At 41.0% G+C, this 22,878-nt stretch overlaps 1 protein-coding gene across 1 annotated transcript in view; it reads left to right on the top strand.

The window, feature by feature from the left end:
* The window catches only part of col17a1b (collagen, type XVII, alpha 1b), a 71,271-nt gene that overhangs the window by 38,515 nt on the left and 9,878 nt on the right, over positions 1-22,878 (top strand). Inside the window, exons 29-50 of the mRNA XM_039734411.1 lie at positions 87-149; positions 855-890; positions 1,007-1,078; positions 1,883-1,909; positions 3,174-3,209; positions 4,509-4,544; positions 5,854-5,934; positions 6,409-6,444; positions 6,582-6,671; positions 9,367-9,438; positions 10,578-10,619; positions 11,797-11,859; positions 14,914-14,964; positions 15,353-15,379; positions 15,477-15,524; positions 15,640-15,717; positions 16,414-16,467; positions 16,956-17,090; positions 17,196-17,333; positions 18,583-18,675; positions 19,548-19,658; positions 20,173-20,271. Of these exons, the coding sequence (XP_039590345.1) occupies positions 87-149; positions 855-890; positions 1,007-1,078; positions 1,883-1,909; positions 3,174-3,209; positions 4,509-4,544; positions 5,854-5,934; positions 6,409-6,444; positions 6,582-6,671; positions 9,367-9,438; positions 10,578-10,619; positions 11,797-11,859; positions 14,914-14,964; positions 15,353-15,379; positions 15,477-15,524; positions 15,640-15,717; positions 16,414-16,467; positions 16,956-17,090; positions 17,196-17,333; positions 18,583-18,675; positions 19,548-19,658; positions 20,173-20,271 (1,488 nt within the window). The remainder of the gene's footprint in view (positions 1-86; positions 150-854; positions 891-1,006; positions 1,079-1,882; positions 1,910-3,173; positions 3,210-4,508; positions 4,545-5,853; positions 5,935-6,408; positions 6,445-6,581; positions 6,672-9,366; positions 9,439-10,577; positions 10,620-11,796; positions 11,860-14,913; positions 14,965-15,352; positions 15,380-15,476; positions 15,525-15,639; positions 15,718-16,413; positions 16,468-16,955; positions 17,091-17,195; positions 17,334-18,582; positions 18,676-19,547; positions 19,659-20,172; positions 20,272-22,878) is intronic.

The raw sequence follows: 22,878 nt of genomic DNA, 5'->3' as shown, positions 1-22,878 counted from the left end.
TTAAAGGTTTATTGTGTTCTATTTCGTATTTCCTATTTTGAGTTTTTTAGTGCTTTTTTTGAGTTCTTTACCTCTTCTGTCCACAGGTGAGCCTGGCCTTCGTGGACTCCCAGGGCCTGCAGGAGAGGCTGGAGCTAAAGGATCTGCAGGTGAGTACTACAAGCCAGCATACTGATTTTCAGGCCCATCTTTTCTGAGCCACCCTAATTCTGGTCGTTTTTGCTGAAGTCAGTATGGGGCAGCGGAAATGGTCTCTAGAGAAATCCTGTTACCTGAGACCCTTAGTTTTGGACCTTTCTGGCAGACTAAGTTACTGGGTCATGTTAGGCAGAGTGACCTGTACTTTTCCAAATTGTAACATTTCTTGAGACTATCCTAGCAGCTCACTTATTTACTATTTACTTTTTGAATCGCCAGTTAGTGTAAATCACGTCTTCTGGGATTTGGAAGGAAAACATACACAAGCTGAACATGCAAACTATACACAGATAGTGACAGAGAATGGGATTTGAACCCAGGATGTCATTCTGTAACACAGTAGCAATAATGATTGCACCACCCCAGCACTCATCACATTACATAATTAATAAAATATATTTAATAATTTGTTCAAATGAAAGACGACCAACAGCTCATTGGCTGACCTTCTGTGAGTTGAGAAGAAGATCCTATATGTATGTTGGGTGTTCAGGCTTCTTCTGTATAGTATCATGTTGTCAGCCATCAAGAAGAAAGGTGAAGGCTGCATGCATCTTGTCACTCTCACTTATATTCATGTTTCTTTGTAGCTTTTCCTCCACTGTCTATATTCAGGTTACGGATCCACTCATTGTTGTTATTTTTATCCTTCACAGGCCCTCCAGGTGCTGATGGGCTTAAAGGTTCAAGAGGTGAGTGAGAACTTGAAAGTATGGGAGAAGGAGAGTATTTCACATGTTGAATAATGTGGATGTCCACTCAAAATGACAACTCAGAGGTGGTAATTGTAATATGACTTTGTCTGCAGGTGAGCCAGGACCAATGGGCTTAACAGGAATCAGAGGGCCATCTGGTCCACCAGGAGATGCTGGTCAGCCAGGTCAGTGCATTTCTTGAAATGTACAAAAATAAATCACCTTGTATTTTAAAACATAGAAATATGGAACAAAAATATTGGGAGATAAAAATGTATGAAAAAACGACCTCCATATTTTAATGGACAAATGAGTAGCTGGCTGTGTGAATGAGTGAATGCCTGGATGGATGGATTGACCAGTACAATGGTCAGCCAGAAGGATTTAAAAATACAGGACATAATTTTGGTGAAAGCATGTTTTATGTCAAAAATGACATAAATGAGTCCAAAATACATTTTGTTTAATATTTTTACACTGGCAGTCACAATGAGATGTAGCACTGAGATTTGAACTGGATCCTTATTGTACACAGAGCAAAAAAGGAGCCAAGCAGATAAGATCAAAGAACCCTCCCTGCCCAACTTTGGAAGTCCATAGGCCTCTCTACTATGTGTCTATTTGCTCTGCCATCTTTTCTGCCCCTTTTGGGTAGTGATTTCACATGGCACACTAAGCACAGAATGAATGGCTGGCCATCAGGAGCTCACTGCCAAATGCTTCCAGGGGAGCCTCCCAATTCTGGATGAGGTCCTCACTTTTATCAATGGAATTCTAATGGAGCTCAGGCTTGTGCTGTTCATTGACCACTTTGTCATTGCACAAAAGCTCTACGCCTCTATGGGTCACACAAGTCCCTCCACCGCACCAGAGTTGGCATCTTCAGAAGGGATAAATCCTGGCATAGGCTTATCCTAATAATCACCATGTTGAATGACAGAAAAGAACTGTGATGAAAATTTTAATTATTCTGTCACTTTTTTATTTAGGGCTTCCAGGACTACAGGGACCACCAGGTAAGGCTTTCCTTCATCGAAAGTAGAATGAGTGGATATAAGACTGAAATATGTGGTGGTGGTGGTACATCTCTCAGTGAGCATTTGTGTGTATGTGCATGTGTGTTTCAGTGCTTTTTGTTTACAGAGTGACTTGTAGATATCATTTAGGTAAGAATGTGAACGTTGTTACACTGGTAAATATTTAGTAATCTTAACAGTTTTTAAGCTTTTTTTGTTTTTTTGTTGTTCTAATCCTTCACTGACTGTGTAGTTGTGTTTCATTTGGAGTTAAGTGATATAAACTGTGTCTGCCTGCAATCCAGAGATCCTCAGGAGCCAGCAGTAACAATCACTAAAGGCACCTCGAAGAGAGACAGAGGTAGAGCCATGTCTCTTTAAATAGTGCATTGCAAAATAAACTGGCAGAGTCGCATACAACTCCTCCAGGCCAGCAGGGAGCAGCAGATGTCATGTACGTGTAGGGTGTACTGTAGGTGTAGCCCTGCTCATCAAGAAAAAGTGGTGTGGAAGCCACCTTGGAAACCTGGCCCTTTGAGGCCGAATGTGGTGCAGTGACACCAGGTGCATGTAGAGGTCCATGCAGTTGTAGAGGGCTGCTGCAGCATACGGCAACTGGCAGTGTAGTAAGCTTTAAACTCCAATATCCTTTGTGTTACTGCAAAAATTGACATTGGTCATGTTCTTCATATGGAGAAGCTGGTCACAAATATGGAGTCTTCAACTCTGTAAGCCAAAGTTTATCCAGGTGCAATGAACGAGAACTCCTGTGGTACAGTGGCAATGAAAGCAACTTTGACATCCAAAGCATGCCCTACTGCTGTCTTGAGGAGGGCGAGTGTCTGAGGGCCAGCTGATTCTCATACAGAAACACTTGAAGTTGGGTGGTTAGTCCAGCAAAGGCTCACTGATGGCAAGAAAAACAGGACAGGGCTTAGAAAAGGAGAGTGATGGGAGGAGTGCTAAATGGTGCCACTTTGTCAGAAAGTTAGGTATAAAGAAGCATTTACAAAAATGTTGAGTGTTTTTTGCTACTTAGTGGTTCTTTTTGTGATCATCCCCTGCCATGACTGTTAAGCCACTCTTCTGATGAGTTAGGAATTTCTTGGCATTACCAGCATAGATAAAAATTGAAGGATGACATCAAGGACAGAGTGCATGCTTTTGTCTGTGTGGGGCAGAAGACGAACACACAGTGGGGTGAGAGGTGAGGATCCTCTACTGTACCTTTAACTCCTTCTTGTTCCTTTTACTTTTATTCCAGGTCTCCCAGGCAATCCAGGTGCACCCGGCTCTAAAGGTATAATTATCTTGTTAAGTTTTGAAATGGCGCTGAAGGCAGAGTTTGAGGCCAGCACTTTTACTAATTGCCAAGCTGTCTGTTATCAGGCCTGTTTGAAGGCATGCAGCCCATGCTGCATTTGATCATATGGCAGCTCCTAATCTGGGGGAATCACTGTAGGTGGATCTGGAAAGCGACTCGCTGCGTTCTTATATCGGGGTCTTCTCTCCCTCCATCTCATCTTCATTTTCAGCAATAAAGAGTTACATGGCGTGTCGCCAAAGTGTCAGCCATGACAGAGGCCTTATGTTAGTCATGAAAGGCAGGAGCCTGGTCCTTCTTGTCAGCAGGAACACACAAGTCAATCTTTTTAGTTTATTTCTTAATTTCTCCAGCTGTACTTCTGTTATTTCTGAGAAGAGAAGTGATACTGATGGGCATTGAACTGGCAGTCTTGTGGTTTACAGTTGGCCCTGGACCAGGCAGCAAAAGGGAAAGTCACGTAGGCTCAAGTACAAATATGGTAGGGAGTGTCACCACTAGACTGGATCGAATTGCACCACTGGCCAGTCTTGGGGAAATGTGTGAAACGGCCAGCATTATACAAAATTGTTGACTGTGAGAGGACTGTTGTTAAACTGTACGGCCTCAGCAATAATTAGAACATTTCACTGTTGACGTAATAGAAGGATCCTGCCCTCCACAAACCTGTGCAGTATATGGTATAGTGCTTGTCTGTCCATCCAGGCCATCCCATAATTTACAGGTGTAGGACTTGCTGGTCACTGGACCTAAATAACTACATTTTCTGTCCTGAGGGAAGCCACCCTGCTTGTACCAGCTCAGCCCTGCCTGCCCCTCTGTAGTCTCTTGGTGTACAATCTTGGCAGTGGAATTCATCATAGTTTGAGGCCTGTGGCCTTAAAACTTAATTCAGTACAGGGGGCTGACTTGGTACTATCCCACTGGAGCTGCAGGCAGCCCTGGGTCATTCTTGAGCTCCCCACCACATTAAGCAGCCTTTTGAACGTTTGTATTGCTCCTGTTGAGCACCTAGTCAACATTACCATCTCAAGTACCACCCTTGGACTGTTCTCTCATCAGGAAGGAATTACATGGAAGCGATTCAGTGCAGAGTCATGTCCTTAGACAATTCACATTACTAACAGGCTGTAGATTGCAGCCCTTCTTGTTGAGAATTCTTTTTATAGGACCCAGTAGTTAGTGCAGGAGCTGTATGGTATGTTATGTGGCATACAAATAAGCTGAACCTTGTGACCTAATGGCGCATGTCTATTTTTATTTCATCTATTTAAGGTGACCACGGTGAGCCAGGCAGAATCATCAATGCAGGTGAGAACGAGATATGCTGTCTTACAGTTAACAAAGAAAATTGTGTGAAGTTTGGGTGAGATTGCGAGGGGTTGGGGGTTTGGGTGCTGTCTTTGAAGTCACCTGTCAAATCAGGGGCTGTCTGTCACCACCATGGATCAGGCAGAGTGACTCTATCAACCCCAAATTTGAATAGAAATATGAATAGGAATCAAAATGGGATCTTGAGCGCTGCCTTTTGAAGCTGTTATATTAAATTACTGGCTTTATGTGCAGAACATTGGGGCAGGTTTTCTTGCTTTTTCCCCAAAGACCATACAGGCTAATTGATGTGTCTAAATCGGCCCTGTGTAAGTGCTTTTGAGTGCGCCCTGCAATGGCTTTATACTCAGTGCTGCCAGGATAATCTCTATGTTCTATTATATTAAAAGTCAGAAAATGGGCACAGAGATTACCCTGCAGCTACATCTGTTTGGGGGCCTCCTTTTGATTGCTGGCATGACCTTTTCCTATGTGGACTTTGCACATTCTCCCCATGCAGGAGTCAATTTTCTGCATCCAATAAAGGAGCACAAGTTAGGTGGATTAATGGCCCAGGGTGAGTGGACTGGCATCTACTCCAGAGTTGCTTAGTGCTGCCTAAAATTGACCCCTGAAAACATTTATTCATTCCTGCGCTCCCTCATTTTTCTGAACCCTTTTATTCCAGTACAGGTTTGCAGGTGGCAGCCACTTATCCTATCAGCATCTGGTTCAAAAGAAAAAAAAATCCCTGAACAGGGTGCCAATTCACTAGCATTGATATTGTATTATGAAGGCACAAATCACCGTCTATGTGGACTCTTCATGAATTTCTTTTTTGGTCTTCTTTCAACGTCTTAAAAGATGGTTATGCCAGTTTAACTGGCAATGCAGTTGTGAGTTTGACTGTGTGGTTCATACTCTGGACCATAAACTTGAATTACGGAGGCTTAGCTGCTGGACAAGACCCTCTTAGGGTGACCCAGTGGCTCTGTGGCTTCAGTGGTCCATGTGTTCTTCATGTGCATGTCAGTTTTCTTCCAAATGACCTCTGCATCCTAAAGGTATTGAGGTTAGGCTGACTTGCATATCTCCATTGACCAGGGATGTATGTGAGTGTGCCCTGTGATGGGCACTGGCCTGGCACCTGACACATGAAGGATAAATGCACCTCCTTACACCTACAGTATTCAATACTAAAGAAAACAGATGGATGTATGTTAGATTAAAGTACTGAAGATGTTAACTAACCACTTACGCCAAGTCTGATTATTGTATTTTACTGAATATTTACTTTCTCTTCTTTCAGAAGGATCAAAGGCTGTGGCTTTACCCGGACCACCTGGTCCACCTGGCCCTGCTGGCCCACCAGGACCCACTGGACTTCCAGGTACCGTGTCTGATGTAGAATGAAGTGACTGTGCCTGTGTTTGTCTCAATGTGTTTTTTTTGGTGTGGGTCTCAAAACAGACCTTGACAGAGAATCAAAAACACATCTAGTCAAGGAGCCAAAATGGAAATTTAAAGGAAGTGCATTTAGAACTGAAGCCAGGAAGCACTTCTTTATGCAAGGAATTGTGGGAATTTGGGACAAACTGTGGAGGCATATTGTTGAAGTGGAAACCTTAACAACCTTAAAAGAAGAATCTGGATGAAATATTGGGATAGCTCAGCTATTAGCTAAACAAACAAGCTTGATGGACTGAGTGGTCTCCTTTTGTTTATCACATTTCATATGTTCTAAAATGGAAACAACTTGGAGCTTTTAGCAATGACGAGATCGAATGAGCAAAACTAAATGTTGAGAAGATTGTGTTCTGTTAAATGAACGATGATAGTAATGCAATGTTTGTGTTCTCTTCAGGTCCAATTGGCCCAGCTGGAGTTCCTGGTCAGCCAGGTAAGCCATCTTCCTATTTTACTCTGCTACCTTAGAGCAGCCAGAACTTTCTGAACAATGAACAAAAAACAATTTGGTTTTCTCCAAAATTTATTTTTGAAGGAGTTACATTAGCATTCTCTGCTTCTTTTACATAGGAGCCAAGGGCGCACGTGGAGAGAGGGGTGCGCAAGGCGAGGCGGCTATCACATCCCAGAGTTCATCAGGCTCCTATTCTGAGAGAGAAAGTAAGTACCTTCCCTGCTGAGGGAGCAGTGGGCTCATAGAGACAAACTGGCATTCTCCTTGTAAAGCCACTTACTATCAGGGGGACAATTCCTGCTAAATTACATGACCTGCCATATTGGAGCATACAGATGAATATGGAAGAGTGAAACGCAAACACCTTTAATACGTATTTACTGTATGTAAGCTTTTTGAAAACTACAATAACAAACTTGTAAGCCTATGGGTGCAAATAGTATTAAACTTTAGACTTTTCTTGAAAGAAGCAACCCAGATAACATTTGCAGCTAGGGCAAATAAATAATCATGATACGTTATTACATTCAGGGCAAGTGTTGGGATTCTTTTTTATTTCACATATATGTTTAAATTTAGAAGCAAAGCATATTATCGCAGCAAGATTAACAAAATACATTGACTCTGCATTCACAAAGATGGTGCACCAACATAAAAACCGACTGTTTCTGCCTTCTTTTAGGTTGCCTCTCAATATCAAAAGCCACTGCTTATGCATTGGCACATATGGTGAACAACTAAAGTTTGCACTGCAGCAGAAATCCCGACACAAAATGCTCAGTCCATGTTATAGGATTTGGATCCATTTAGGATTTCGTAATGCTATAGAGTAAAAGAGCTTGATATGAAAAAAGCAAATATTAGATAAAGCTGATAAAAGGAGGGTTTAATATTTGAATCTTCACAACCAAGCAAGATATATGGGAACCCAAAAAATGATTACAATTATGCACTCTAGCAGTGCTGGGCACCAAGCAGTTCTGCACCATAAAAGAATGGAAGCTACACACCAGTTTAGCCAAAGCCAGTCCAGGGCCTTTGAATACTTTGGGAAACACTGGAATGATATGCAGGCTGCAGTCCAATTCCTAACAGACAGTAATACCGAATGCCACAGGACCCCATCACTGACTTCTGCCCTTGACAGAATTTGTATTCCTAAATTTCAAGCTGTCATGGCTGTCGCAGTTATCTCAAATTCCTGGAGAATCTTTGTGTTGTAAATAACAATGTTACTTTTATTGTTATTCATTATTCATTTTGAAACACCATTTTAGTTTTGCACAGGCACTAACACTTTGGGTTGTTTTTTATGGGTGTCCCCATATTGCCTACCGTCGCCATGCAAACAAAAACAAACTTGGATTTGTATAAAAGTAGTAGATACGTTTCTTATACAGTTGTTATGGTTAGGACCTCAGCCGGTTTTACTTTGTTAAATTGCCATACTGAGTTTTGGTATCCCCTGATATTTTTCACTCCATGTTAAACTCTTGATCTCCTTGTCCATCATCTTTTCTCTTTTTTTACACTCAACAAATACTTGCTTGTCCATAGTAGTTGCCAATTGTGTGCCCACCTCTGGTTCATTGTGTGACCGTGACCATGTCAGTTAACCTGCCTGTGCTCCACATGTACTTGTTGTGGAAGATAGATGGTGCTATAACTCGCTAACCCAACACCAACAGACTCTAGTGGCACAAGTCCAAAAAGCACACGTTTGTCCCCAAACACACACCTTCTTTACTCTTTATCTTTGCTTTCTTATTTTCTCTTTATCTCTCAGTCCTTTTCTTTTCTCCTCCACTACTTTTCAGCAAGCTTCCTCTTCCTCCTACCGACTCTGGCTCCTGGAATACTGCTTGCTGGCCCTTTATATAGGTCACGCCGATGTGCTCGTTGACCTTCTTCAAGCAGCACTTCTGAGTGTGGTGAAAGAGCTGCGCCTAAGGCTCAGCAACCTCCTATCTCAGCTGCAGCACTCCCTGGTGGCACCCACAGATCCCAACAGGGCAGCACCAAACTCCCATTCCCATGAAACTAAGCAGGAGTCTGAGGCACCGCTGCAACCCAGGGGGGCTGCTATCTAGCATTACGGGGGAGGTAACATTGTGGCCACGCTTGCTCCCCCGGTCCTTCCAGCGTGGAGATGTCCCGGCCGTCCACCACATCATATATATATTAGAATTAGAACAATCTAGACGAGAACAGGCCATTCAGCCCAACAAAGCTCGCCAGTCCTATCCACTTGCTTCCTCCAAGAAAACATCAAGTCGAGTTTTGAAAGTCCCTAACGTCTTACTGTCTACCACACTACTTGGTAGCTTATTCCAAGTGTCTATCGTTCTTTGTGTATATTTGTGCATTCTGAATGAGGCTTGCTGATACAGTAGTTTTGTGTTGCTGCCTTACAACATCTGCATAGGTACTTCTCTAGGAGGTCTGGTTTTTCTGTCAACATAGCCAAAGACATGAGGTTAGGTTAATCTTTGGCCTGCGTGAGTGTGTGTGTATGTGTGTGTGTGAGTAGGCTCCATGATGGATGGATGCCCTGTCCACAACCACTTCCTCTTTTAGGCCTGATTTTGCCCCAGCAGGATCCCTATGACTTTATGTGTTGTGTTATTTATGTTAGGTTTTCTTCTGGTCATCTAAACCTTTTGTGGGTAACAGTAAAATCAAATGTATCATAAAAAAGGAAACGCCGAGATTTTATTATCTTGTTAGCTGTATACATAATTAAACAACAATATATTGTTCTCATGTATTACAGAGTGGGTAACACCACTCCTCACAAATGTGAAAGGCACTATATAAAGTAAATAATGAAATTGGCCTCTCTGATTTTTGCTAAACACGGAGAATTAAACAATTTGGGCATGTCTACTTTTGTTTTTATAGAATTGTCCAAAACAGAAACATTTTCACAAATCTCTGGCCCACCAGGACCCCCTGGACCACCAGGACCACCAGGTAAGCTCAGCAGGTTATTAGTTTAAGAAATGCTGTTGATAATGAATAATTCAGTACTTCAGTTCTGAAACCTGTCGTGCTGAACTGGATTGTGTGTGTTCTTTTTATGGCTTTTGCTGGATGTGGCTTACCAAATACCTTAGGCTTTGTTCAACTCGTCACAGACCTTGCACTGCCCACTGCACTTGAACAAATTGTTTAGTGCTATTTCTACCTTTAAAGTATACTGTATGTAGTATTTCTAATCTGAATTTTACAAATCAGACCTGTTGGAAATGAAGCAGTATGATGAGCGGTAGTAATGATGACTACTTAGCAGGCACCAGGTCTCAGATTCCCAAAGGCTCCTGTGTCACACCTCACAGGTACTGGGCTCAAGCTCAGTCAACCATCTGCATCCAGTCTGCATGTTGTCTTTGTGGGCTTTTAAAGCTCTTTTTGTTTTCTTCTGACCCTTTTTCAAATTATTTCAGGCCAGGCCATGGTGGGGGGTACAGGCTCACTGCAAATTAGGTTCACAAACCCAAAAATACATAAAACCTCAAAACAGGCTTCAAATGACAAAAATCTGCAAATTAGAGAAAAAGTAGCACAGAGCTTGACATTTAATGTGGATTTAACTGTATTTGAACCAAACTGTTGTCAGGACAGAGGAAGGCAACCCATCAACACAATGACCACAAGAGGACCTCAGTCCAGGCTCTGGTCCAGCACAGTTCTAAGTGGCTTGGTTCAGCGAAACAAGACAGCCAGCCATCAGACATTAGCCACTGTGGCTTTTTATTATCTCATTCAAATATTGTTCACGAGAATTAGTCCAATAAATTATCGGGTTATCCAAGACGCCTCTTTTTCCCTCTTGATTATCCGAACATTCTGGCATATTTTTTGTTATAGAAAAGATTTTGCACATGATCACTAGTTCTATCTTGGTTGTGGGCTTTTATGTTTGAAAAAGAGTCTTTGTTCGCATCTCATATAGTTTGAATATAAATGCAACATAAAGAAGTACAAAAAATGTGTGCTTTGTGTTTTGATCTGTGGCTGCACTGCCTTCACAATTACGGTGCTGCCCAAGCAAAGCCTTGTTCAGCAGACATGACACTTCAACTTGTACCTTGCTTTTTGTTTCTGCTAAGGTCCACCCATTCCAGGCCCACCCGGCCCAAGAGGTGATCCAGGTAAGCTTGCTATCTTCTTAAACAGGACCATATTTAGGATTGGGGTAAATATGGACAAGTCGAGCTCTTGCCACAGAACATGCAGTTTAGGGAGCGTGCCTTGTAAAGAACTTGTCTAGTGCCAGCATCTCAGATTAACAAGAGCTAAAAGCACCAAACATCAACAGACAATCTTCTTTTATCAGGCTTTCCTTTTTTCATGTTCAGTCTCAGTGCCTACACACCTTACAAAATCTTAAAGTTGTCTAAGACCTCTAACTGCTCTCTTGGTCACTGATGTCCACCTGCCTGTACCCTCATCATTCATCTCTGTCTGGTAGAGAATGAACGTTTACACCCATTTGCAGGGGTTATTGGTTTTCCAAAACAGTGTGAATAAAGTAGAGTCGAAGGTCTCAAGGAAGTGGACACAGAGCAACCACAGGTGACATCCCTGTCCAGTGGTGGGCCAGAGCTTCTCATGCAACGATAAGTGCAGAGATAGAAACATGGAGGCCATAACCTGCATTTTAAACACTTAATTGGCTTTCTTGTGCGCAAAAGAATCTAAATCTTCAGAAAAAATAGCAGATCCATGTGCTTTATAGCAATTTAGAGTTCTTAGTGTAGTCACCCAACTGTCCCCAAACCCATCATTATACACACAAAGCAAATTATGCTGTAAAATTCAAGAGACTCCCCATTTGAACATTTTAGGGTGCTTTTTATGGCATCTCATCACAAAATTTCAGTGGGCCATTTGTCAGAATTTAAGGGCATTTTACTTGTTGGTTTGTGTACTTTTTATGGGAAAATTGAAAAAAAAAAAAAGTAAATGCTAGTTTGTGATGTGGCTGGCACCAAGGTAGGCATGGCACACACAGCATAACTGAAATAATATGTAGGCCACAATAAGATGTGTAGCAAAACATTTTTGTACCATGACTTTATGATTTAAATGTTCTATTTTCACCATTTTTGAGCCTCTCCTCCCAACCCAGAGTTTCATAAATGACTCTTTAAGAGGGGCTAAGTCCTTCCCAAGCTCCCTAGATTATACACCATAATTATTACGTGTTGTCTCAATGGACAGTGAATGGCAGGACCTATTATATTGTATATTATGATGCATAGAGCAGCATTCTGCTTTCTTTAGGTTTAGTATTTGTCTTGTAATGAAAACTCTTGTATTTTTCAGGTATTGGCCACCCTGGTCCACCTGGTCCAAAGGGAGAACCAGGGACCTTCATTCCAAATTCAGGTTAGTCATTCATTTTGTTACCCGTTTTCAGTTTGGAGTTGTCTTTTTGATGTTTTATTATGGGATATGGGTGTGATGTCGACCCCTCACACTGTTTAGATCCTGATTCCCTTTCCTTCCCATGGTGCCATCTGGCTAAAATGATCTTGCCTCTCTGTGTATATATAGTTTCCTTAGAATTCAGATTTCTTCCCAATGTATCCTCTCTGTGAGGATGATTTATAACTAGAAATGGACTGGATGTGAGTGTGCCATCTTGGACTGGATCTGTGCTGTCTGGGTAAGCTCCAGGTCCCTTTGACCCTCATCACAAAGGAGCCTGTGTCCTCACCAATCTGCGCAGAACATGGTGTAATTCTGTTAAAGACTATGCACCACACATTCATGTTATAACTAAGATTATCCATATTAAAACCCAAATTGTGAACAGATATCACTGTCATCTGTAGCCCTCAGGACCGTGTCATATTGCAATACCAACCTATCCAACAAAATATTGGGCAACACTAGAGAAAGTGCCCTATCATTCATTTTTCAGGAAACAGGGTACATGGTTACTAATTGGACTTGCCCTGACAAAAAGAAAAAGATGGACTTGGACCAGAATAATGAAAGGAATGGGTTGGGTTCTATCTGCCCAAGATCATCTCCCATAGCTAGTGCCGATCACATCCAGTCTCTGTGTGGCTACAGCTTCAACTGCCTTTGGAAATCCAAAAAAATATAACCAATTGTATCATAAATGTTGTAAGTCGGCTTGAATAAAGGCATCAGCCAAATAAGTAAATGTAAATCTCCAATCAGAGTGGACACCTCACTTTTTCTCGGCTCCTAGTCACTGTCGCTATGTCCAGATCAGGTAAAAACTATGTTGGTATTGTATAAGTGAATATTTTTATATGTTTCTTATCTCTCTATTATATAAAAAAATCCTGGGACGTGACTGGACTTCTTCAGAGAGATAATTTTAAGTCCCGTGAGATGAGATTTAACCACACCCACTGTCCACTCACCTCTCATTTGTGTGAATGCTGCTGTCAGACACAATTCCTGTGCTCTCAGCTCTTATACATTTTTAAGTTTCTCTCATTTTAATACAACACATACAACCTATTTATTTCCTTCAATATAGTCCCTTTTCTGGACAATAATTTTATATGTTCAAGATGAAACGTCAACTACTAAGTGAAGAAGAAAGGGCAGCGCGTCGAAAAGAGGCCAAAAAGTGTTGGAGAGAAAAGAATTCGAAAAAGAACAATAATAATCTAAGTGCAAATTCGGAAAATAAGGAAAGTTATGATCAGCCCAGACCAAGTGGAATTAAAAACCCAACAGGTCCAATCGGGGGTGGTAATAAAAGACAAAGCATAAAAGACAAAGTAGAACGTCTTAAAGACAATACACATGCAGAGCAGGTTTGAGATAATGGAAGTACTAAAATTCGAACGTTTCAAAAAACTGATAGTAAAGATTGCATTAGCGCTTACAAAAGGAAATTATTACTTGGTGAAATAACGGAACAGCTAAAAGAGATCAAATATATGGACACAGGTGATATGACAGAAGTATGTAGATATTGTTTGGCTTTAAAGTTTAAGTTGGAGACTTGTAGATCATAGAATTCTTGTTGCCATCAGGGAAAAGTTAGTGTTTCTTTCCAATGGAGAGCCGTATCCGTGAGAAATTAAGGATTTTCGGTTAGGTTTATATGATCACGGAGAAGCGATGCAACATAAAATTGAAAGAACAACAACAACAACATTTATTTATATAGCACATTTTCATACAAACAGTAGCTCAAAGTGCTTTACATATTAAAGAATAGAAAAATGAAAGACACAATTATAAAACAAAATAAATCAACATTAATTACCATCAAATAAGAGTAAGGTTCAATGGCCAGGGGGGACAGAAAAACAAAAACTCCAGGCGGTTGGAAAAAAATAAAATCTGTAGGGGTTCCAGACCATAAGACCGCCCAGTCCCCTCTGGGCATTCTACCTAACATAAATTAAAAAGTCCTCTTTGGATTTAGGATTCTCACGGAAGGGCTTGATGATGATGATGGTCACGTAGACTTCTGCCTTTTAACCCGTCCATCATTGTTGGAGCATCATGAAGCTTTGAGTAGGTGGTGGTGGCGCAGGCCACCACCACAAAGAAACCAGAAAAAGAAACAGAAAAGAGAGTAGGGTTTAAAGAGTTAAATGATTGGACGTATTAGAAATTCTACGGCCAATAATGGATACAATTCCACACATCCAAAAGTATCTTTACACGAAATTTATCTGAAAAACACGGACAAAGAAGTTTTCTTGGATTTCTATATGAATCTGAAAGATCACGCTCGCATATATAATAAACCAACATGTGATGAATTATCAGCAATAATAGTTTCGAAAGACAGAGATATCAAAGACAGAGTTGATTTTCATGTTTATCCAAAAGCACAGCATGATTTGTCATAAGTGGTAGATCTGGGAAATAAATGACTAGCGCATAGGGCCCACATGGGGGTTGGCGAGAAAAGCGAGCAGGGGGCAGAGCCCCCAAGTCATTCCAAATATGAATGTCCCTTGGACAAGTATTTAGTTTATATTCTTTCCAAACTTAAATTTGTTTGTCAGCTTTCACTGCACTAGATTTATGGTTTTATTTCCACTGCTTTTTATTAGAAGAGTACGGCTGACATAAGAAGAATTAGATAGTATTAGTCGAGGTAGTTGTTTCTCTGAATGTGGTCTACAACCATCACTGTAGCCCTCATGTGTGATAACTCATACCACTGACTGCTGGCATCTCTAACTCATACTCCTCATCTGTGGAGATACAGTTCAGCATTCTGTGTCCCACCCTAAATTCACTAGCTGTCCAAAGAGCGTGGTGTAGAAATGCTCTGTGTGCTCTCAGCTAGGTATAACTGAATTAAAGGTTTTATCATTTTATTGTGAGTTGTGTGGATAGGTTTGCCGTGAATCTGTATCTGCACCATCACTTTTCTATTTTGTAGGTTAATAGCTCAATTTTAACAGAAGTGTTTAATTTTAATTTCAGGATCATACTTTTCTGGACCACCAGGACCACCAGGACCTAAAGGATCTCAGGGTGAGAATATCAAATGTAGGCTGGTCAAATACCAAACAGAGGTGTACATTGCCCAGCAGAAACTTCACAAACGATAAAAATTTTTATGACACCAGATGTTGTGAAATTTGGCAGATGTTTTATAGAGTTGCAGTACACCCTGTCATATCATATCTTACTTAGTAAAGCACCTCCTACAATGCAGTGAATCTCTATTATGGCAAATTTGTGAGTTTGGCTTGGCAGCCCTTCTGCAATGATGCATACCTTTGCCATTTTTTAGTATAAGTTGGTACATGAGGTGAAATGCAGAGCTTCTTGATAATGTGCATCCTTTGTCAGCTGGTTGAACTATAATTACTGCTTTAAAGACCTTGGGCAAATATATTAACCCCTTGTTCTTTTCCAGGTGATCAAGGACCAAGGGGATACCCAGGTAAGAATGAGGTTCACTTTCTGCTGCTTGAACCATTTCCCTCTTTTTATTTTTTTTTGGCACACACTACTTAATACTGTCCAATTTCTTCACACAGGTGACCCAGGACAGCCAGGCCTACCTGGAAGTCCAGGAATCTCTGGGGGTACGTAGAACATTTGTTGTGCGGTTTCATCCATTAAGGAGGATACTTCAAACGCTGTAGCAATAGTGCTGTGTTTCACTCCTTTCACTAATGGAGATACAAACTGTCATTTCAGAGCCAGGTCCACTTGGGCCTCCTGGAGCTCCAGGACCAATTGGCCCTCAGGGACCAGAAGGACCAAAGGGAGACAGAGGTAAATATGAGTCTGAACTCTGTGTTTAGGCCAGATGACATTTAACAAGGCATGTTAGAATAAGCTATCATCATCCTCAAGAAACAGTGTCGGTCTTGTGACTGGGGAACATAATTTCATGAACAGCTTCAATATGTTGTAGCACCAGAAATAGAGTAATAAAGCAAAGTAAAACAAAGACAGAGTGCAATGGCACCAACAAAAAAGATGGTGTTTCAGCCCAACAAACAAAATGTTCTTTGAGTTAGGAAGGCTTAGACAACACAATGGCGCTGGCTCCAGGTTGGGTTTTGTGTCCGATATCAGACGCCATCCTCCAGGTTGGTTTTATAGAACTCCGACTGGAAAGAGCTTAGGTAGCTTTGGACACTGTGGTCAGGTTAGTTGCCCTCACTCGATGGATTCTCACAGCTGAGGGTGGAAAAAGTTAAGACAGCAGGAGCATCCCCTTTGTCCCAGAGAAATATTGTTCACCTTGGCAAAGCCAGGAAGATGAGATCCCCATGGGAACATGCGTGACTGCCTCCATAAGCGATTTTTTTGTCCCTTGTATAGCCAGTCATATTTTCAATAGAATAAACAACCAATCACTTTGTACAAAAATAAACTGTGACTGCTCAATGGCAGAACAAAGCAACTCAATTGTGCTTAAATTCGTTTGCATATCAATAACTGCTTCTTTAATTCCACTTTCAGGAGATGCTGGAGTTCCAGGGGCTCCAGGTATTCCAGGATCAACAGTGTCACGAGGTATGAAGTGATTTTTTCTCAGGGATTTTATTCCGATATTGACAGTTTCATGTGTATGGACATTTGAATTCCAAATTGTACTGGTGAATTTATCTACTGTGTCACCATTGCCTCACATATCCTTCTACGCAGCGAATAGTCTTTTCCTTAAAAAGTCACTGGTAAGGACAAGTAATTCCATGTCTTAATAAATGTCATAGGTAAGGGAGAGTGAGGTACACTCTACACCAAGGATCATATGTAGAGACAACTGCCAGTGATACTTCCTTTTAACTTCAGTGGTCAGGAATTACGACTGTCTTATAATGCAAACAATTTACATGTCAGCTGGTGACAGCTTGGCTACTAGAATGACTACTTATACTAGAAGAAGCTGCAAGCAGTGTGATAACGGTAGGATCCAGGGAGTCTTGTGGGGCTGAAAAGAAGTGAATCATGGGAGACAGAATTTTATTGGTGAAGTCTGTGTTCTTTCTTTGGATTGTCAGGCGGAAGCTCAAGAGTCTATCAAGGACCACCCGGACCACCAGGACCTCCTGGACCTCCAGGACCTCCTGGGGCAGGTGGTGATGCAGTCCAGTCTTTGCCTGACATACGCCAGTACATTTCTGACTATCTTCAAAGTAAGTTGCACCTTGTAATTCCATTTTCTACCTTTTGTAACCTTATACTTTTTCCAGTGACTCTTTCACTGTTGGGAGAACTGAAACCAATTGTATGTTTGACAGGTGATGCTGTCCGGAGCTATATGATTGGACCACAAGGCCCACCAGGCCTTCCAGGGCCTCCCGGACCACCAGGACTTGGTGGACCTGCTGTACAGTCATTGGATGAAGTGGCGAATCGTGTGATCACCTATGTGCAAAGTGAGTAGTAGGCTTGGCTTATTATAGATGGGATTGTGTAGAGGATTGTGACCCGATTTCATTGGAGCTTATTAGCAGGTTTAAGCACACATAATTTCTCCTTATTTTACACCAGTAATGGTGAACACTGTGAAACTGGGCTGAAGCAAGATGTCAAAGTGATAAAGTGAGTTAGGGATGAGGCTGCTGCTCTGCCATACTTTACCTTATGGCTACATGTGCAAAGTTTGTGTTTTAAATCGTAAAGGCCAAAATGACGGTGAGGATCACCAGACTGCAAAAATGGATGGGAAGCAGGGTTCAAAACTGTCCAATGTCTCATGCATTACACTGGAGTTCTTCTCACCTCCCATCACATTTCTGGTATAAATATTTTAGAAATTAGGAAAGCCACGGGACCAGATGGCTAACCCAAGATGACAAAACTGAAATAACACATTATATCCCTCATATCATAGGATTACTAGACGGCGTGTACTGTACTCCTCTGTACCTCCTCCTTCAAATGGACGACGTGCTACGAGAAGGCACAAGTACTTCAAGAATACAAGATTTTCTCAGTGGAGAATGCAATCATATTCAAATATTTACTCATCTGTTAGCCACTGATATCAAATGTACACATTACCAAAGGTTTAAGCTAGTGGCCTGAAGTTGGCAAGATCCCTCAGTTGCCTTTATATGGCACTCGTTCAATACTGCAGGGCTTTGACTGTGCTGTGCCCAGTACTTGAAAAGCTACATCAGCAACCATAAGTAACAAGCTAACAGACTCCATTGACGTCACATATATGTCTGTTCTGAGGCAGCGTGAACATGAGGACCAGGGTTAACTCCCAAGTGGAGGATGGTGGTGAAGGCCACAGAGTTGGCCACCAGGTTTTTGGCTGCTGTAAAAGACCTGCAGTGTCACTTAGCCAGGCTTCTGTATTTGTAATGTCTGCAGTGTGTGAAGTCCTAGAAATCCCAATTTCTGTTGTCAGGCACTGTCTGCTCCTCATGTAATGCCATCTGAGAAGTTATGCTACTATCTGCACTTTCACAGAGTGAGATCCAGGAGGCATCTAGCAACATGTTTGAATTTTAAAGCTCATGTCATGGCCTTTTTGAAGCTAAAATGTGAACTGTTGTAATGGCCACTTCGTCTGATGCTGCAGTTATTTTAGATGACTGTCTAATGTGTAGGAATCGGGCTGTTAGGAGACAGTTACTTTTAAATTGAAATGTAATTCTTGTTCAACTATTGCAGATGCTGGCTTTGTTGCAGGCCCACCAGGTCCTCCTGGTCCACCTGGGGCCCCTGGATTTGCTTCAATGGAAGACATATTAGCCATGCTGCAGAGTAAGTGTTCATGTTGAAACCCCCTTTGGTTAACTCTATCAGGTACATGAAAGCACAGCTGTTACTCTTACATACGAGGAGTCATTTTGTTATTGATGTTAAACGTCAGATAACATTTCAGTGTTCAATTGTTTAGTTAAAATTTGTATTTTAAACGCCGTTGTCTTACATACTATAAATAACATTGTCTCTCAATGTCACCTTCAATGTCTGTTGGGTTTTCATGTGTAAATAACATCAAAAAAGTGAAGCATGCAGCAAGATTTAGTGATCTTGTGAATGGCAAATGTTCCTATCGATGTTTACTTGGGTTTTGTTTTAACACCCGGTCAGAATCATGTGCTCACATGCCATTTCCTAGAGACAGTGAAACAAAAAATATTACTCTTTCAAGACTTGATTCTAACAAGAGGACACTTCTTGAAGTCTAATTTGTATGCATTGTTTTCAGTGGCGGCCGTCGGTGTTCTGTCAGCCACTTGTTCACTCTGTTTCTTCCATGCATGACAGCAGTTCTGTAGTCATTTTTCACAGGCTACGGGTTTACAGTCTGAACCTACAAACATCGATATGAACATCTTGTATTCTCAGTTGATGGTGGGTGGTAACTGGAGTTCATGTTTTAGAATTAAACTCTACTATATTTTAGAATGTTATGTGCTGAAAAAAACTGTTGTCTTAAGGAAGTGATTTTTACAGTACGTCTGTAAAACCTAACTTGGCTACATGTTTGTTCTCGGTGCGTTTGCTTCTCTGTGTAACGAGGTTTCGATATGCTGAAACCGTACTGCTGTTTGGTAAGTAGCAGCAGCTGAATAGCATGTGTGTTTACCTGTCAATGTCTGTCTGTTGACCTTGTTTGAATTGTTCAGGGGAGGAAGTGAGACAATACCTTACGGGCTCATCTGGACGTTCAGCAGCGAGTTGGTCTAGTGCAACTGAAATGCACGATTTGGCCACTCGTGTCATCGACATCATGAGCAGTGAGTACAGATAGCAAAGCTTAAAGCAAGCGCAGTTGGCTGCCGGCACCTTCATCCCCTGTCCTGCCCCCCCATCGTCCGCTACGTCTCCACAATTGCTTCAGACATGTCAAAAACGCCTTCATTTCTGACAGCTTCATGATTCTTTATGACCATTTTGCCTAATTACCTCAGGCCTGTGGAAATCCAGTTTGAGGAAATGCATTCCACACCTAAATGCAAGATAGTGGCTAATAAAATCTGCCGCATTATTGTGTTATAGCAACATGTTTTTGAAACCCCTCTCTTGGAATACATAGGTTTTATATTCATGTGGCAAACTCTGGAAAACTCCAAAAAGTATAAAGCAGATTTATAAAATATCCCACTTACCTGCCCATGTTGCTAAAGCACAATGTCACCTCTGCACTTTCACTTGCTAAACATTTGCTTCTGCGTGCTTTTCGTCACTTGAAGAGAATATTTACTGTGGCCTGTTGATTGTTGCGATCTGCTCTTTCTTTCTGCCCAATAGCCAGGGGTCTGAGAATTGGCCTACCAGGACCTCCAGGACCCCCTGGACCTCCAGGATTGCCAGGGTCGACTTATGGAGATATATCAGCACTGCTACAAAGTAAGGTTTATGAGTTTTATTGTATGCCTGAAATAAGTCAAAGCTATTAAATACTGTTTAATATTTATTTTTTATGGGTATGGATGTTTGTATTACAAGCACTGAAAACTGAAGCAAATTAATAAATATGTCAATGTATTGGAAAATAAAATATAAATAACTTGGCAAAGTACTGCACGCGGGGATCACATGATGTGCGGCTACCTGTGAACTGAAAACTATACATTTGAAAAGGGACACACACTCATATATATATATCTTCAAAGTTAATGTAAAAGTACATAGTAAAATTAAACTTAAATAGTATACTTTTTGAGTTTACTAGCCTACAGATAAAAAGTCAAAAAATAAAATCCATAATATGCTAAAAATTGGTTACCTTAATGCTATATTAGTAATCTTAGTTAATAGTCCAATATAAACCGAATTTCTAGAGGTTTTGGAAATTCAAAGTATACATTTAGTAATTAAAATGTTTAATTTGCTTTTTTTTTTTTAATTTCTTCAATATTTGTGAAAGAATATATTGGGCACATAACGTATGTATATAAAATTCCTCCATTCGTCTTCTAAGCGGAAGTTAGGGTTGAGAAGGTGCCATCTATTGTAGCACCAACAGACATAAGGCACAAATCAAACCTGGAATTGGCAGCAGTTCAGATTAATCTTTCTTTAACTCATATCCATATTATTAAAAGAAAAAAAAAATGAAACTTCATTTCTGGTCTGAATAACTAAAGTAAATAGCCACACAAAGTTGGGCTAATGGCCTTCGATTAATTAAAGGCTCATCCCCTTAAACACTGGTTCAAACTTACTTATTTTTCATTCGAGAACCAAGTGTTTATTTTTATCCAAGAAAAAAAGATTTTTTTTCATATATAAGTAATTCTATAAATCATACACAGAACATGTCTATTATTTTAATTCAGTCTGAAATTTCATTAACAGTTATGATTCAAAATTTGCAAAAGATTTCCAAGAGTTCAAAATTCAAATTGTTCATTTTAAAAAGCATGGTGCGCTCTGTTCAGTTTTATTTGAAGTAGACAAATGTTAACAGAATCTGCTCTGCTCAGTCCTTTGGGTTTTTTTACCGCTCCCTGCCTGATGTGTGTCTCTTATGTAACTGTGGTTTAATCAGATGTAGGATTGTCAATCACCTCACAGTGTGTGTCGGCTTTCCATGAAGTTTAGCAGACCAGATTCTACTTAGGAATCTTCACAGAGGGGGCTGCATTTAATCTTACACGTGGGCCCAGTGCAGGCCATCTGTTTTTAAAGTGATGGCGTTGACTGCCAAGAATTAAAAGACAGAAGAGGCGCACACTCGCTCGCTACCACACTTGGGCCTGCTTAGTGCGAACCGGATTGTTGCCCAGAAACCACATTTTCTGCAAAATGCTGGTAAGTCAGCTAGAGTGGCTGCCCACTGGTGGACCGGTGGGTCGCAATATTATTAATATACTGCTTTGCTGTGTTTAACAAATTCACTTCAGAACTTACTGGAAAACGAGCCGTCATCCTAAGCAAGCTGTAACAATCGAGAAAACAAATCCTCATTGAAGAACAAAAAACCTTTCTGCCAACTTCACCCTCAATGAACAGAGCCAAAGTCTTACTAAAGTATCGGGACAATCATGATGGCTATCTGAGGTGAAAAGATGAACAGGAGGCAAAGTACAACATGTTACATTTTATTTTGTAGTATTTCTGGGTATATAAGCTTAACATCACTTTTTGACGTATTCAATTTATTGCAAATGAATTGGTGTAAAACTACCAGTGTTACTGGCATCATCAATGTCTCTTTTTAGAATCTTCTTTTCATTGAGTGCACTGTATACTCGATTTGATTAAAAACAGAAACACATTTGACAAGATTGAGACTTCACATTCTAACTGATGAGCTTTTTTGTGACTTGGGCAGTGTGATGTTGGTCTAAATGCAACTTTGTCATCTATACAGGTGATTTGGTCTTCTTTCGGTAATACAGTCATTAGACACACAACAAATAAGATTAAGACCATCAATTCCAAGCGGTTAGCCATGCATGGGAAAGGCGCTATATAAATGTATTATTATTATTATTGTGCATGCCCAGATCTTGGCACTGGATTCACCAGTTAATTTCTATTTCCACACTTGTACAACTTTCCTACAAGTTTTGTCAAAGTTTACATTTGCTCCTCTATACTAACCTGCCATCTGTATATTGATGGAAAAAGAAACTCCATACTTATTGTCAGCCTGATATTTCTACCTTTATTGCTGAAATAACAAAAAACAAAATAATAGGAGAACACAGTGAGCCTCTGCATTGACACTCGCAGGATGTCATCCTGTTTCCTGCAGAAGGGCCCGAGGAAGTTGCAGGCCACTGGCAGGCAGATTGTCAAGTCTGCAGCTGTGGTGATTCAAGCAAGTCGTCTTCCTCCAAGGCCAGCAGCATGCAGCGTGTCCCCCATTGTGTCTCCTAGCAGTTTTATAAGCTGTACAGGGCGCACTGGCAGTTCTGATTCTGAACGTGCTCTGGTTGCACTTTCTTGTACACACGTGAAACAATCGGGCAGATTGACTTGTCTAACGTGTTGGTCCTGCCCTGG

This window comes from Polypterus senegalus, chromosome 1 (genome assembly GCF_016835505.1).
Source record: "Polypterus senegalus isolate Bchr_013 chromosome 1, ASM1683550v1, whole genome shotgun sequence".
NCBI lineage: Eukaryota > Metazoa > Chordata > Cladistia > Polypteriformes > Polypteridae > Polypterus > Polypterus senegalus.
Note: the sequence above shows the minus strand (reverse complement) of the source record. Positions and strands in the feature narration are given on the sequence as shown.